Source organism: Ictidomys tridecemlineatus, chromosome 4 (assembly GCF_052094955.1).
Source record: "Ictidomys tridecemlineatus isolate mIctTri1 chromosome 4, mIctTri1.hap1, whole genome shotgun sequence".
NCBI lineage: Eukaryota > Metazoa > Chordata > Mammalia > Rodentia > Sciuridae > Ictidomys > Ictidomys tridecemlineatus.
Window position 1 is genome coordinate 80636187 of NC_135480.1, and position 16389 is coordinate 80652575.

The following is a 16389-nucleotide window of genomic DNA, read 5'->3' on the forward strand; positions in this document are numbered from 1 at the left end:
TATGAACTTATAATTAAAGAAAAATTTTTAATTTTTTCCATATGAACAAGAGTTTCAAAGTATAATGCTTTTTTCCTAAATGAAAGGACTAATATTTTTGACTGTTTGTTTAAATAATTTAAGCAATTATACTGGGATTAATATTCTGATTTGAATCTTGGGAAAATATCAAACTCTAACACCCAAGTTCAAAATAGTATACTGAGGCTGAAAATCTTTAATATCCTATGTATACAATGCTGAAAATTTTACCAGTGGTTTGAATGTGTCCCCCAATTTCATGTGTTAGAAATGCATATGTTAATAGTATTGAGAGGCAGGACCTTCAGGAGGTGACTGGTCATGATATACATATGAATGAATTATCCATCCATGAATTAATAAATAAATGAGTTATCAAGACAGTAGCTTGGGCTGGGGTTGTAAGTAGAGCACTTTCCTAGTATGTGTGAGGCCCTGGATTCTATTCCCAGCACCATATAAAACTAAATAAAGAAAATAAAGGTATTTTGTCCATCTATAGCTAAAAATATTTTTTTAAAAAAAGAGAGGCTTTATTATGAAAATGAGATCTCTCTAGCACACTTGCTGTTTCACCATGTGATGTCCTCCACCACGTCATGACCCTGCAGGAAGATATCACCAGCTGCTCACCAGATGCTTGCACCATGTTCTCTGGACTTCCCAACCTCAAGTACTGTGTGCTAAACAGATGCTACTATTTATAAACTGCCTGTCCTCAGACATTTTGTTAAGAGCAACAGAAATTGGACTAAAACACCTAAGAAGCCCTGGTCACTTGCAAAAGTTTTAGAAATATAGTTGAAAATCTAAACTCATTAAAGTCTTTCCTCTGAAAAATTCCAATTTGAAATGTGTCGTATCCTTTTCTACCTTCCTTATGTAAAATGTGGAGGGTTTTTTGTTTTTTTGTTTTGATTTGTTTTTTTTCCAGTGCTGGGGATTAAACCCAGCACGTCATGCATGCCAGGCAAGGGCACTACCGCTAAGCTATACTTCCAGTCCTCATGTTTACCCTTTCAAAAAATTAAGAAAAAATTGAAGCTAGTATCTTCAAACATAAAGGACCCACAGTAAGAAAGATTTCTATAATATGTTAAATTGAAAGAGGTAATCCTAATTAAGCTAGATGATCCAAGAACCAAAAAAGAACACTTCTTTCTAGCCTGCATTTTTGCTATTTGGCAAACTCTTTTCTATTTTAAGAGCAACCTGTAAAATGTAAAAAAGGTAGCAAGGGATCCATAATCTATTGGCTCTTAAAAATAACTTAGCTTTCAACAAAGAACTTATAAAAGCCATAGCAGTTACATCTATGTATAGTGATTTTGATGTCATTCATAATGGTTTTATAAGTTTTTAATTTTTAGCAATTCATTGGTCATGCATTATTATTATTATTATTATTATTATTATTATTATTATTATTATTATTATAACCTAATACTTTGATAATACAAATGATGGTGGACAAATTTAGATTTCAAGGTTAAAACAGGTTCAAACTCTAGCCCCACCATGTGACCCTGAGTCTGGTCTCAGTCTTACTTGTAAACAGGAATTAAGATAGTGTAAGTAAGGCACCTATAAAAAAGAATTCAATAAATACTTTCTTTAGAGCTACTAAATAAAGAAAATCTTATGAACATAGATCACACCTTTTTCTAATTTGTATTTCTAATCTAAAGTGAAACATGTAACCCATAACTGTTTAAAATGTCTGCTGATGGAAAGCAATCAAGGCAAAACCCAAGAGTAAATAATTTATGAGGTAACTTTTAAATACTAGTAGGCAAACATAAAACACTAAGGACAATCAGGAAAAAAAAAAAAAGAAAAACTGGCTGGGGATATATCTCAGTTGGTAGAGTGCTTGCCTCATATGCACAAAGCCCTGGGTTCAATCCCCAGCACCATAAAAAAAGAAGAAGAAGAAGAAGAAAAAAAAAAACTATTTCAATCACCAGATTGAACTAGATAGAAATGCAAAATTCTATTAGGTAGGGTCTCAAAACTTAATGAGGTGATTGCTAATTTGTTGTTCCTAACCTGCAAAGATAGAAACTAAGAGAAAAATGATTGTAGCCAAGCTAATTTTAACACTTCGATTGGACAACAGAAACTGCCAAGTCTTATCCAGGGTAACAATGCTAATCAAAATACTAAGCTTCTTTTTTACCCCAAATAATAGGTTAGAATACTTGCCTAGTATATGTAAGGTCCTGAGTTCAATCTCCACTACCAGGGGGAAAATGGATTTCAAAAATATAAGCTCAAAGGATAAAATTTTATCTTATATAGATAAGATGCTCTGATAGCAACTAGATATTATTCTGATAGAAAGAGAGCTTTTTTAATGTATCCCTGCCCCCACAATATACACAAATTTTAGATAACAGCAAAAGAAAAAAAAAGTAGCAATGCCAGCATGAAGAATACTGTAGGCAAATAAATAAATCAAAGGTAGCTACTCTCAGGCATCCCCTGCTCACTCCTGTCCATCACACCTGTGGACTGACTATTCTAAATAAACCTACTAGTTATTCTATTTTAACAAACTAAGATGAGTACAGAAATTAACAGCAAGAAAATTACCTCTCGAACTTCATCATCTTCTTCTTCAGTATTTTTTTGTCTGCTTTCTCGGAAACGACGTACCTAGGTCATAACACAATAAGTCACAAACATGTTGCTTATCCCAGTTAGGTAAATATAAAATAATGGACTACCACTGATTAAGAAATACTTTTCATTACAACACAAAACCTGGAAATTTAACTATAGTTTGTCTCACAAAAGACTGATTAAAGTCATATTTTTCCAGTTACTTAAATTAAAATGCTAGAAATGTTTTCTGAAGTAAATATGTGTATATTCACATATATATATTTTTTTCTCTGAAGTTCTCTCTCTCAGAAAAATTACATTACCAGAAGCCAAGATGTTCTATGTTACTGAAAAAGTCTGTAAGACTTTAAAGAAAAAAGTTCAACAAGAATTTCTCTTTTACAAGCCTTGAAATATTTATTACATTCCTCAATTCACTCTTGTACACATGGCTGCAAAACACATAGGAGGCTCTCTAAAACAGTATCTGAAGTGAGTGGGTCCCTAAAGATCCATATTTGTTAATGGTCAACTACTAAATATTTGCTGACTGTGGCTCTGGACCTAAGAGGGGAACTACAAATCCCATGTTTTAATGGATCCTGCTCACAAGGATCTTACATAGCTAGAGACAAGCCCCATTTATTTAACAATGTACTCAGCACATATTTAGGTACTGAGTACCTACTACGTGCCAGGCACTATTGTAGAAAATAAGAAAACAAAAATAATAAAAAAAAAAACAAACAAACCTCTGCTGCCTTCACAGAGGTGACAACCTAGTGAGTATATAGAAAAGAAGGGAGGACAGCCAATAACAAAACAAGAAGTTATATTGTATTTAGAAGGTATCCAGGATCCAGTTAATACAATTAACACTGGAAAGTCTTATCCTATGGGAGCCTTTGGCATCCTCAGGGTCAATGCATTTACTGATGGATTCAACCTACACATTATGATCACATGACCTTGATTATGTGAACAGAGGGCACAAAAGGACTACTTGGATCCAGGCACAGTGTGGCACACCTATAATCCCAGCAGCTCCAGAGGCTAAGGCAGGAGGATCATAAATTCAAAGCAGCTTCACCAACTTAGTGAGGCCTTAAGCAACTTTGTGAGACCCTGCCTCAAAATGAAAAATAAAAAAAGACAAGGATGTGGCTTAGTGGTTAAGTGCCGCTGGGTTCAATCCCTGGTACAAAAGGTGTGTGTGTGGGGGGGGTGGGTAACTCCTTGGGAACACCTGCACAAATCTTGCTGCTCAATCCAAGAACCACTGTTTGTGAATGTGGCCTTGGAGAGCTCATGCCTTCAGATTCCAACAGATGCTTTACTTCTTATTTTACTATATACTCTTTACCTTTAAAAACCTTAAGTGAATATGCTCCCAGAAGTCTTGTGAATCCTTTCAAAAATTTAAACCTGTGAAATCTTTGCAAAAAGCCTGTTAAGTGCTCAGAGGAAAACAAAACAGGAAGAGAGACCGGGAGTGCTAGGGAGGTGTTGTATCTTTGTGAAAAGAATTATCACAAAAGCCTCAGGGCAAAGATCATATAATAGTGAAGATGTTAAGGGTAAGGCATGAATCAAGAAAATACTTAGGGAAAATCATTAAAATCAAAGGAAAAGGTATGTGCACTGCAAGGAAGTCACTGCAGCTAGAGCAGACAGAAGATAAAGAAATAATAGAAAGCCAGACTGAATAAAGCTTTGTAAGCAATTGTAAATTTTTTGTTTGTTTTAAAGGCAAAAGTTACTAGATTCATAATCTGTTAGGATAACTAAACAGCTGAACTAAGGACAGAAATGGAGGAGCACTAGAAGAAGAAGAAGGGTAGGAGAAGGCAGATCAGTTTGGAAGCTACTGGGAAAATCCCCAAAATTGCCTTGGACTGATTGTAGTGTTACAGGTAGTAAGAGTAGTCAGAGTAGAAAAGACAGTGGAATGAGTTGGACATCATTACCCTAAGTACATTTTTGAAGACATAAATGGTGTGAAAATGCTTTGTGTACAACCAGTGAGTAGAAAAATTGCCCTATATGTGTAATATGAAATGAATTGCACTCTGCCATCATATATAACAAATTAGAATAAATAAATAATTTAATTTTAAAAAAAGTAGTAGTCAGATACTGCATACATTCTAACAGTGGAGCCCAAAGGATTTCTAGACAGTCAGAATACAGGTGACAGAAGGACAGGAGTCAGGGATGAATTCAAAGTTTTTGGCTCAGTAACTGAAAGAGTGGTGCTTACACTAGAACTGTAAAGGGACAGCAGGTCTGAAAGCAGAGTGTGAGGATGAGCCACTAAACTTAGGACTGTTACAAGTTAGAAATGCCATTTAAACATGCAGCTGGAAATGTCTAGCAGACTGTTAACTATGCAAGTCTTGATCTAAGAGGAGAGATTTGGGCTAGACTTTTGAAAATAACCACCAAATGCCAGGCTGGACAAGGTTATAAAGAGGATGTAAATTTGAAGAAGGGGTCCAAAGACAGTTCTGGGGACTCTAATTTAAGAGGATGGAGAGATGAGAGGAATCAAGAAAAGAGATTAGGAATACACAGCCAGTGAGGCAGGAAAAATCCCTTAACAGTGTGGAGTCCTGGAAGCTACTGAAGAGAATGTCTCATGAAGATGTCCAGGGACATTTAAGGTAGAACAGTGACAGTAGATTTAGCAATGGAGGTCATCAGTGACCCCCCAAAAGAGCAGCTTCAAAGGAATGACAGGTCAAAAGCTTGATGGAGGACTGGGGTTATAGCTCAGTGGTAGAGCACTTGCCTAGCACGTGTGAGGCACTGGGTTCTATTCTCAGCACCACATATAAATAAATTAATAAATAAAGTAAAGGTCCATCAACAATTTAAAACATTTATATATACACACACACACACACACACACACACACACACACACACACACACACACACACACATATATAGGTTGATGGATGGTTTTGAATGAAAAGGAAGGGAGAAAACTCTCTGAATCAATTCTTACGTAAAAGAGGAACAAAGAAACAGTACAGTAGCTAAAGGGAAATGGGATGCAGAATTGTGTTTTTCAAGCATAAGATCAGTATGTTTGTTATGATTCAGGGAGGAATGCAAAAATAATAATCTTTTAAAAAGATGACATACTATGTAATAGTGTCCAGATGGTATATAGCATACCAAAAGTGCCACTATTTATAAAAGAGAATCAAAAGTCACAAAAAACACACCGAGAAGGCACTGTCTGGCAGCATCTGAGGATTTACCAGGCACTCATTCTTTTAATCTTCACAATACTGAAGGAGGTTCCATTATTATCTCCATCTTATAGATGAGGAAACTGAGGCACAGGGAGGTTGGAAAACTCACTGATGGGTGCACAGCTAATAAGGATTTTAATTTCAAATACAGGTGGTCTGGCCCACAGTGCATGCTCTTAGCCACCATCCTACACACATGCTGGGAGCCTTCTGCAGCTCAGGAGTTAAGGTGTCACTGTAGGGAGGGTCATGTTTTATTGTGGATACTCACCTGAGGAATCTACCTGTACTAAAAACTCAAAACATAACACATATACTGGGACAGACTAGGTAGTTTTGGAGTATGGTTTACATCCCTGAATTTTAAAAATACTTGTCATTGAGTAAAACTAGTTACATAATAACACCATAATATTTTAAGAAAACCATGTCAAGTAAATTCAAGAAAGGAAAACCCAAAGGTAATGTGTTTTTAAAACAATGCTTTATTCTTCTGTTTAAGGGGAATAGAAAAGGTGAACACCTATAATACAAATGCCTAAATGTAACTGTTGATAGTATACTGGAATACTTCCAATTTTTATACACATGCATACACATACACTCATGTATACAATAAAAACAAGGAGGATAATATTGTGTATATCTCTACATCCTTAGAATTATTTTCCCACTTAACATTATATTGGAAATATTTTTCCAAGTTCTTAAAAAATGTAATTTTTCATGGCTGTAAAGAATTCTATATTGTGAATGTTCCAACACCAAATTATTTCCAATTATTCTTCACTGTGGATAACACTAAGAATAATTATTCCATATAAAAATCTCTATCATACTATTTTCTTAGGAAAATTTCCCAGTTTAAATAGTAAATCTTGAGCTTCTTCATATACACTACCAAAATGCTTCTCAGTAAAGCTATTTGAACATAATCCTCTCACCAGCCGTATACTAACTACTATTTTTCTCAAATCATTCCCAATTTGACAAATAAAAAATACATTTAATTAATCTAAATTTCTTTGATTATCCTTGGCTAACCACCATTTTCATATGCTTATTAGGCATTTATATTCCTTTTGTGAACCACCTATTCATGTCCTTTGTTCATTATCCTATTGGAATATTTAATATTTTTAAAGATTTATTATAGCTATTTAATATTAAGAATATTAACCTTTCTTCTGCCCACCTACAAATATTGCCATGTTAATACCTTTTAATTTTGCTTTCTGACAATTTGGCATGCAAACATTTAAACATCTAATAGTCGAATCTTAAGAATGTTCTTCTGTGATTCTTCTGGTGTCTTTATGCTTAGAGAGAATGCATGTTGTAGATGAGACTCTAAAGCTCAATCAAAACTTATTAAAGCAGTGAAATAAAGAGAAATTTTCATCCTACAAGGCTCATCTTCAGGACAAGATATTTTCTAAGGGAATAAAACTAAATCATGAGGTTCAACCATATGTAAATGACTGTTCTAGGTACTTTCTAGATATTAGACATTTTAGTTTTATCTTCATCTTAATATCTCATCTTTATTAGTAAGGAAACTGAACAAATCAGAAAGGTTGAATAGTGGTTTATCAGAAAAACAGACCTACTCTTAGGAGAGACTGTCTAAATAGGCCTACGCACCCAAATTAGTTACTCACCTCTTCATCAATTTTATCTTCTAAGGCATCGATATGACGTTCTTTAAGAAATCGCTGTGTTTTTTCCAACTGGTATTTCACTAATTCCTCAATGGCATCCTTCTCTTCCTTGTCCACAAATTCTTGTACTGCCTCACCCATCCCTCTTTCTGTTAGCAGTGAGAGTTGAACATTCTGTAAGAAAAACAAACCACTATTTGCAGAAATATTATCTATTCCTTTTAAAAATAAGTACCTATCAGCAAGGAAAATTACAGAATAATGTTATCAGAGACAAACAAGTTACCTAGCTATTGAAGGAAAAACAAAATTGGTAGATAGTAATCTAGCCTACTGACAAAAATTAAGGGTCAAAAAAGCAAACTCAAACCAAGAAAAGGAAGGGGAGCCCAGGACAGGTAAAGATGCAGAGGCCTGAATGGCTGGGGTCCAGAAATAGCACTGTAGATTAATAAGAGATTAGGTGAATATGTTACACAGCAAGTGAAAATTAAAGTTGTAGGAAATGAAGACTGCTAACCAGCTGACTGTAAAATAGGGAGATTATTAGGACTGTCCGGGACCACCCAGTATAATCATAGAGTCAAGAAAAGGGAAGGAGGAGGCAGAAAGAGGGGGTCAGAAGGAAATATAATTGTGGGAAAATAGCCAGAGATACAACATTGCTGCCTTTGAAGATGGATGAAGGGGACCAAGAGCAAGAAACACAGACACCTCTAGAAATTGGAAAAAATAAAAGATTCTTCCATAGAGCTTCCAGAAAGTAACACAGCCCTGCTGACACCCGGATTTTAGTCCAGTGAGATCTGTGTCAGATTTCTGACTAACAGATCTCAGATCACATAACAAAACTGTTATTTTTATAAAACCAGAGACTCTTAGAGTGGTATAATTTACTCAAATGGTTAAATTTAATAATAGCTTCACCATCATGTGGCTGTATTTGTAAAGTAATTCTGAAATTACATCCAAATTAAGAGAAAATCAAATCCTGGACTGACTTTTGCAATAGAGACAAAAAAGAAAGAGGATAAAAACAATAATACAATAAAAACACACATTAAAAATATCACATTAATAATGATATTAAGCTGGGCGCATGCCTGTAATCCCAATGGCCTGGAAGGCTGAGTAGGAGGATCACAAGTTCAAAGACAGCCTTAGCAAAGTGAGGCATTAGGCAACTCAATGAGACCCTGTCTCTAAATAAAATACAAAATACACCCCAAAAAAGAAAAAAAAAAAAAACAATGATATTAATAACCATGAACTAAGCATTAGTTTTTCTTGATATTCAGTAACTACAAATGAATGTAACTAAATGTCACTCTACTTACTCATGGCAGCACAGTGAGGATTCATTTTGTTTAACTATCAATTATATGTATTAAAATCTGTTATTATAAAATAGTCATTATTCAAAATGTAAACTATAAGAAATTACCTTCTCTGCAGTCTGAAAATACTGTTTGACAAGGTCTTCTACCCTGAGAGTTGTTCCTTCTGAAGGTTTTGTGATAAGCTTCCCAAAGTTGATCTCTTCTCCTAGAAAAATAAGTCCATCAAAAAATAGCAACTTCTACTAATATGTTAAAGTGGCTAAACTCACTGCAGGTTGCTGTCAGTGAGGAGGTAAGGCCTAACTCTTATCAACTACCAGCTTGCCCAATATGGTACATTTCAAGATACTCCAGCCACTTTTGCTAATAGCTACAGTCTTTTCCCACAGTTGGTATTTCCTTTCCATATCTCCAAGGAGTAGGTCTCTTATAGCTGTTCTCACGAAATGGTTCCCAGACGTTGGGAGGTCCCCAAGACCCTTTCAGGAAATGCATAAAGTCAAAACAAGTTTCATGATAATATAATACTTAAGACATTGCCTTTTTCACTGTATGGACATTTGCACTGATACACAAAGGCAATCATGGGTAAAACCACTAGGTTTTTATAAGCAATTAAAGTATAAACAATTTATAAGCAATTTAAGTATAAACAAAAAGGAAAATCAAAAGAATACAACTCACCAGAGACAAAACTCAACTAAATAAGGTACTGTTATAATTCTGTTTTCTTATGAATGCTATACTCATGATCTTTCAAGGAATTGATAAGGATGCACAATTAAAGTAAATAATTATCAAGAAGCAATTAAATCAGGGAGTTGTGGCTCATGGTAGAGTGCTTGCCTAGCATGTGTGAGGTACTGGGTTTGATTCTCAGCACTGCATATAAATAAGTAATAAATAAATATATAAAATGAAAGTCAAACAAAAAAAACTAAGCAATTAATTTAATTTCTTAGTATAAAAATATGATTCTCTGGTTTGGATTTCTTTCCTATAAAATAGTAGAAATAAGCTGACTGTGAAAATAGAAACCCATTAAATCTGAGCTAATAAAAATCAGAGTAGGGCTAGGGATATAGCTCAGTTGGTAGAGTGCTTGCCTCACATGCACAAGGCCCTGGGTTCAATCCCCAGCACCACCAAAAAAATTAAAAAAAAAAAAAAAAAAAAAAAAAAAAAAAACAGTAACTTTTAAACAGGTACATGTTTCCATGAAAATTCTCTTATTCAATAGCTCTGAAGAGAAGAGTCTATACATTTAACATGATCAATACTTTTTATGAAAAAGCATTATTTCAACCAATGACTTAGCTTTATAAATGTTAAAAAGGGCAATTAGATTTTATAAAATTTAATTAGAAATTAATTACCTACATTATCAGAAAATATCAAATTACAGGATACTTCTTACTTTCAAAAAGCCTGATAACTTCCTGATCCACTGTACACACCAGTGTCAAAATACTTAATAATGCATAATTTGCCAATGTATTATCTGTACATTAATACTGCATAGAAAGTAGCAGATATTTATTTTGTGCTTTGTTTTTGTTTTTGCATTACAATTCTTTTTTTTTTTTTAAAGAGAAAGAGAGAGAATTTTTAAATATTTATTTTTTATTTTTTAGTTCTTGGCGGACACAACATCTTTGTTTGTATGTGGTGCTGAGGATCAAACCCGGGCCACACACATGGCAGGCGAGCATGCTACCGCTTGAGCCACATCCCCAGCCCTGCATTACAATCCTTAATACACCTTTATCAGAATTTATTTTGAACAATAACATCTAAAGTCTAAATATGTTATTACTCAGCAATACTGTTTAGAAAAACTATATTTACAAAGACAGTCTTCCATTTCTTCATAATCCACAGGTTTAAAAAATAACAACTAATTTGTAGAAGAAAAAGATTTAATTATTCCAACCATCTTTTTTTTGTCTAAGATATTACAATAAACTAAAACATCTTCCATAACTATTTTATTTTCTTTTGTCAAAGACAGATTTATAAAAGTCTTACAATAGCATTCTTTAATTTATAAAAATAACTAGCTTACCTGTTTTTTCTTTTTGTTCTCTATGCCTGAAAAAATGGATAACATCTTTTGGATTAGCTACTCGATCCACAAATTTCTGGCTAAAGCGAAGAACATTGAAAGGTTCAAAACCTCCACTATAGTCCACCTGAAATACAGAATAACATATGAAAGCCAGGAAACAATTTGCCAATTTTTGAGAAACACACTCATTCTTCAGTATTTATATTTGGCATTTTTTTATTTACTTATCTATACTTTTAAATTTGTAAAAATTACTTTTCTATAATATATTTTAAAGATCACATTGGTATCATACCATTTATTCAATTGAGAAAATAATGCTTGGAAGGTTCATAAACTTAAAAGCAAAATAGTTTGGGCACAGTGGTGTACACCGGTAATCCCAATGGCTCAGGTGGCTGAAGCAGGAAGATTCTAAGTTCAAAGCCAGTATTAGCAACTAATACTTAAACAACTTAGCAAGATCCCATCTCAAAATAAAAAGTTTAAGAAAGGGAATGCTAGGGATATGGCTCAGCAGTTAAATACCCCTGGGTTCAATCCCCACTAAAAAAAGCAAAATATTTTGATGGATCCAGGTTACAGCAAAGATTTCCACAATGTTGGAATTATTACATCTCCAATGATAACAAAGTTTAGGTACCCACTAGGAGTACTATCTGAAAAGGAGATGGAATTTCCAAACAAATTTCTAAACTTTCAAACAAAAAAGACCTCTAATACAACAAAACACCAGCCCTAGGGCATTAGTTCCTTGGTCTATCATCTCAGGGATATGTATATCTTCAAACTGGGCATAGACAAATACTGGGGAAATCCAAGTAGAAAAGAATAAGTCTATAAGCATTGGGAAATGATTACCTTCAAAAGATGGTTAGCTCAATGGAACTAATAACTCTCAAGGAAGACTATTCTGGAGAAGTCTACAATGGTAAATAGTCCTTTACAAAGAGAAACACGGCTTTCCCCTGAGGAGATACACTCACTAAATTAGCTATTCTCAGCACATGCTCTGGGACCAGCATCACACAGCCTAACCAGAATACTCCTGACCTGATCATGACCCCACCCACACTCTTCATCACAATTGGCACCATCTTTTTAATCATTATGTTCATTTATTTGATATTTACTATGTCTCCCTTCATTCCTCTACCTCCTATAAGCTCAAGTTCAAAGCCACATCTTCTTCAAACCATCTCTTCGGCCAGGTGTAGTGGTGCACACCTGCCACCCTAGCAAGTCAGGAGTCAGAGGCAAGGATTTCATGTTCCAGGCCTATCTTGGTAACTTAGCCAGACTCTGAAAAAATAAAAATAGCTGGAGGTGTAGGTTGGTGAGTATCCCTACATTCAATCACCAGTATCACTTAAACAAAAAAACAAAACAACAACAACAAAAATCACTGTGTCCTTGTCAGGAGAAGTGATTTGAATCACAGTCTCTTATTGTCCTGTGGCAGGAGCACAACTGTGCTGGGAACTTCCTGTGCAAAGGCTACAGGTTAAGACTGCCTAGTTGCTATGGTAACACGCCCCGCCCCAAGGAGGTTCTGTGCATGGCATGGCATTATAAGTCTTGACCCTAAATTCAGACACCAGCTATGGGGGACAGAGGATTATGAGTGCAAAAAAGATAATTATAACTGGATACCTGATATACCTAAGCCTAATTCTCTCTTTAGATCAGAAACCAGCTTGTCACAAGTTATGAAGGATTCATTTCTGTTTTCTGTAAAAATATTAGGATGTCTGTATAGCCTGGCCATTAGTTGATGTTGTAAAGCTGCTTGGAATGCCTGCCCGTCCCTTGAACTCACCCATGCCCGGTTTTCCCTGACCAGATAACAACCCTTTCCTAAACCTTAGTGATGCCTCATAAATTCTGGCCTTCCCTAGCCAGATAAGGACCCTCTCAGAGGCTCTAACGACCTACATAAATTCTGATGTCGAGGCCAGCAAAAATGTAAACTTGTGTTATGCTCCTCAGAGTTTTGTTATCTGTAACCCCCCTTTGTGTAACTTTTTGGGCTATAAAACTGGGCTGCAAGGAAGCTTTGCGGCTGTCCTTGGCTCCCACGATTTTGATGGGAAAGGCAGCCCGGCCAGTCGAAATAATAATAAGCTTGTTTTAATTTGATTTTAATTGGAGTCAGTGGTCTTTTCTTGCTTGCTTTTAAGAAACTTTCTCACAGAAAATCCTTTTGATGTTAAAACCTATTTAATAAATATGTTGAGCTAGCTCTGTATTGTTATACCTCCATTAGAGGGTAATGACAACCTGGTTGCAGCTCTCTATGTGTGTCTGTTTGTCTTTTCTAAGCTCCCATCACCCCTCACCAGTTTTTCTGAATTAACAGCCATTCAAGTCTCGTGTCCTCCAACATCCATAACACAGGTACTCTGAGATTTGTGCAATGAATTAATAAGGACCCTCTAATGGGTACAACGTATTTTGTCATACGACTTACACAATAATATCTGATCCTTTGTTTCATGAATGAATAATTTACTGTGTTTAGAAAAAGAATGCCAATTTGCTATTTAAATGGTTGGTTCTAAAGTTATCAGACAGACATAAATGAGAAACATGGTATCTTTTGTCCTGATGAAGAGAACTATGTCGTTCATTTAAAGTAACCTTCTTTGTATAACCCAGATCATCTCTTCTGCTGCCATGTTCTAAAAGTACTAAATGCAGAGGCAACTGGGTATCCCCCAAACTCCTTAGACATACTCCAGCCTAGATTTATTTTTAATTTTCTGCTCATAAAAATTACAAAACTTGTTCACTAAACAAACTTTACTGGGTGTCTTCAATGTTCTAGTACAGAGTACTCTGTTAAGGGTTAGGGACACAACCATGAACAAAACACAATCTTGGTTGTCAAGAAATTTACACACTGACTGGGAAGACAAATATAAATAGTTGCATGCAGAATGTAAATTGTACTATAAGAGATATGAACAAAGTAGAGTGAGGACACGAAGGAAGAAACTTCAAATTGGAGGGGAGACCCAGAAAGGTTTCTGTGGAGAGACAGGCATGGTTGCTGAAGGAGACAAAAAGCCAGGAGCAAGGAAGTGCATTCTACACAGGATTGGCACAGGCAAAAGGTTCAAGTGAACTTCACCAGGCACAGGACCAGTTATTTTAGTGCAAAATGACTGGAGCTTAAGAACATGCTTAGGAGGAAAAATCCTAAGAGGTTGGTTTAGACCAGGTTCTATAAACACCCTAGTGCTACCCCCTCAAAAGTTTTGACTTGTTTCTGTTAGTGCTAGGAAATTATATTAAACTGTGTCCAGAAGAAAAGCCATGCAAGATTGTGTTTTACGAAGATCCTCTTGGCATTAGTGTGGAGAAAAGGCTAGTTGGCAGAGTGAAAAGGGAAGTGGAAGTTGAGTTCAGATAGGATGTTGCAGCAGCAGGCCTATAAGTGATAACAAGGGCTCAACTACAGCAAAGAGTGGGAGAGAGAAAGGGGACCAGATTACTTTTTGTACACCACTCGCTATATAATTCATTTGGATCTCAAAAACTTATGAAATACAAATCAACAAACAAAAGATCCAGTTGTGTGAAGTCATACAACTAGTGAAAGGGCCAGAATCAAACCAAACAGTCTAGCTTTAAACTGTAATCTTTACCCCTGCATCCCACATCCCAAGACCCCTCAAATCTTAATGTGCAGACAAATCTCTTGGGGATTTTACTACAAGGCAATGGGTCTGACATGAGGCCTAAGATTCTGCATTTTTTCAATAATTTCCTAGTTGATGCCAATACCAAGTAATGTGGCTTAAGGACCACAAAAACTGTACATTACTAGAATTTGAAAAATAAAGCTTAATCATGTAAATAAGACTTACTCGAAGTCGTATAAGAGGCTTCTCTGGCTGTCGAGAATTTCCCAGACGTTCCCGTTCAGCATTTTCAAGCATTTCTTCAATCTCAAAATAAAAATTAAATAAAACAAAGTACATTTAGTTTAAATCAGTTGAATAATAGTTCATATTCCTACAACAGGAACTTTCCTGCATTACATAGTCATCTTCATTTCCTAAGTTATTTATAACACCTTTTAAAATATAACTTCTAGTAATGCTCTCACTGATTAATGTTTTCCTTTGTGAAAGTTCTTAATAATTTTTCAATCTCTGTATTCTTTTATAAGAAAGTTTAAAATACTGCTTCTGCTCCAACTTTCTATTCATGTTTTGATATGACTTAGCCCTCATTTTATTAACTTAAAAGCAAATAAACCTAGATTTTTCAGTCAGATCAGGCAGAATATGTAGGATTCTATAACCAAAGGCTCTTGGATTATTTACTTTGAAAAAGTTCAAGCTAAAATAAGAAAAATATTTCAAATATCTGAAGCTATCTCATGGTATAATCCTTGTCCTAAATTGTTCTAAGGTCAGAACTGAGATATAAGTAGACGAATTTTAATACAGTAACTTTCTAACAGCTGAAGTCCTCTGGAAGTTACCCAATCATCATGAACACAACCTTTTTGAAAATGATTCCTATAGTACCTCCTTGTAACTTGGTTCCCTCCTCAGGAATAATAATAGAACAAGTATTTTTGTCCTTAAATCTCTTCCAGTCCTAAAATATTATAATCTGTCCTTCAAATTATCTGTAACAATGCAGCCCCCAAATAACTTTCAATGATGAGGTTTTACATGCGTAGTATTCAGTATGGTTGCCATAAACCACACATATACAGAGAGAGCGCCTGGAATGTACTTGGTACAATGAAGAAGTGAATTTTTAATTTAATTTGAATTAATTATATTTAAATAGTTACATGTGCTACTAACTACCATCCTGAAAACACAGAGCTATAAGGGTATGATCTAGATAAATTATTTCAATTCAATGAGCATTTATAGAGGACCTATAGCCAAGTATTTGGACATGTGCTAAGATGGAAAAGTTAAAAGATGGGCCTTGTACTCACATGCATATAAACAATGATATAATTAAGTACAAAAAAAGAAACATAATAGCATACAAATGTAACAAGGTTATGTGTACACCCAGGTGTTTAAAGCGGATCCTTTTTACTTTTGCTGGTCATGTGACCACTCCAAGTCCACGGATCTCAATCAGGGACATTGTCAAAATCTGGAAACAATTCATGTCTGGGGGAAAAAGGAGCTACTGGCGTCTACTAAGGCCAAGGAGAATACTGCTAAACATACTATAATGTACAGAATAGCTTCCCACAACAAAGAAACATATAATCTAAAATGTTATTTGAGCCAGGGTTGAGGCAAGGAATATAATTAACTCAAGATCAATCCATGTATTTTTCATCCCCCTGATTCAGGAATTGTGCTTACCCCATGACAGTAAAATTCAATGTTCAGGGTTTATTTGGAACTACTGGGAAAAATAATTCTTCCAGCTATAATGAT

At 35.2% G+C, this 16389-nt stretch overlaps 1 protein-coding gene and 1 non-coding gene across 7 annotated transcripts in view; one reads left to right on the forward strand and one right to left on the reverse strand.

Annotated features, from left to right (window-relative positions):
• The window catches only part of Mre11 (MRE11 double strand break repair nuclease), a 65490-nt gene that overhangs the window by 26764 nt on the left and 22337 nt on the right, over positions 1 to 16389 (reverse strand). For all 6 annotated transcript variants that reach the window (XM_005337186.5, XM_021734469.3, XM_021734467.3 and 3 more), the window contains 5 exons: positions 14833 to 14913; positions 10958 to 11084; positions 8997 to 9097; positions 7553 to 7726; positions 2617 to 2679 (listed from right to left, as the gene is read on the reverse strand). In XM_005337186.5, the coding sequence (XP_005337243.2) occupies positions 2617 to 2679; positions 7553 to 7726; positions 8997 to 9097; positions 10958 to 11084; positions 14833 to 14913 (546 nt within the window). The remainder of the gene's footprint in view (positions 1 to 2616; positions 2680 to 7552; positions 7727 to 8996; positions 9098 to 10957; positions 11085 to 14832; positions 14914 to 16389) is intronic.
• Positions 9969 to 10040, forward strand: Trnav-cac (transfer RNA valine (anticodon CAC)). Its single transcript has one exon. It is a non-coding gene; the product is annotated as a tRNA-Val (tRNA).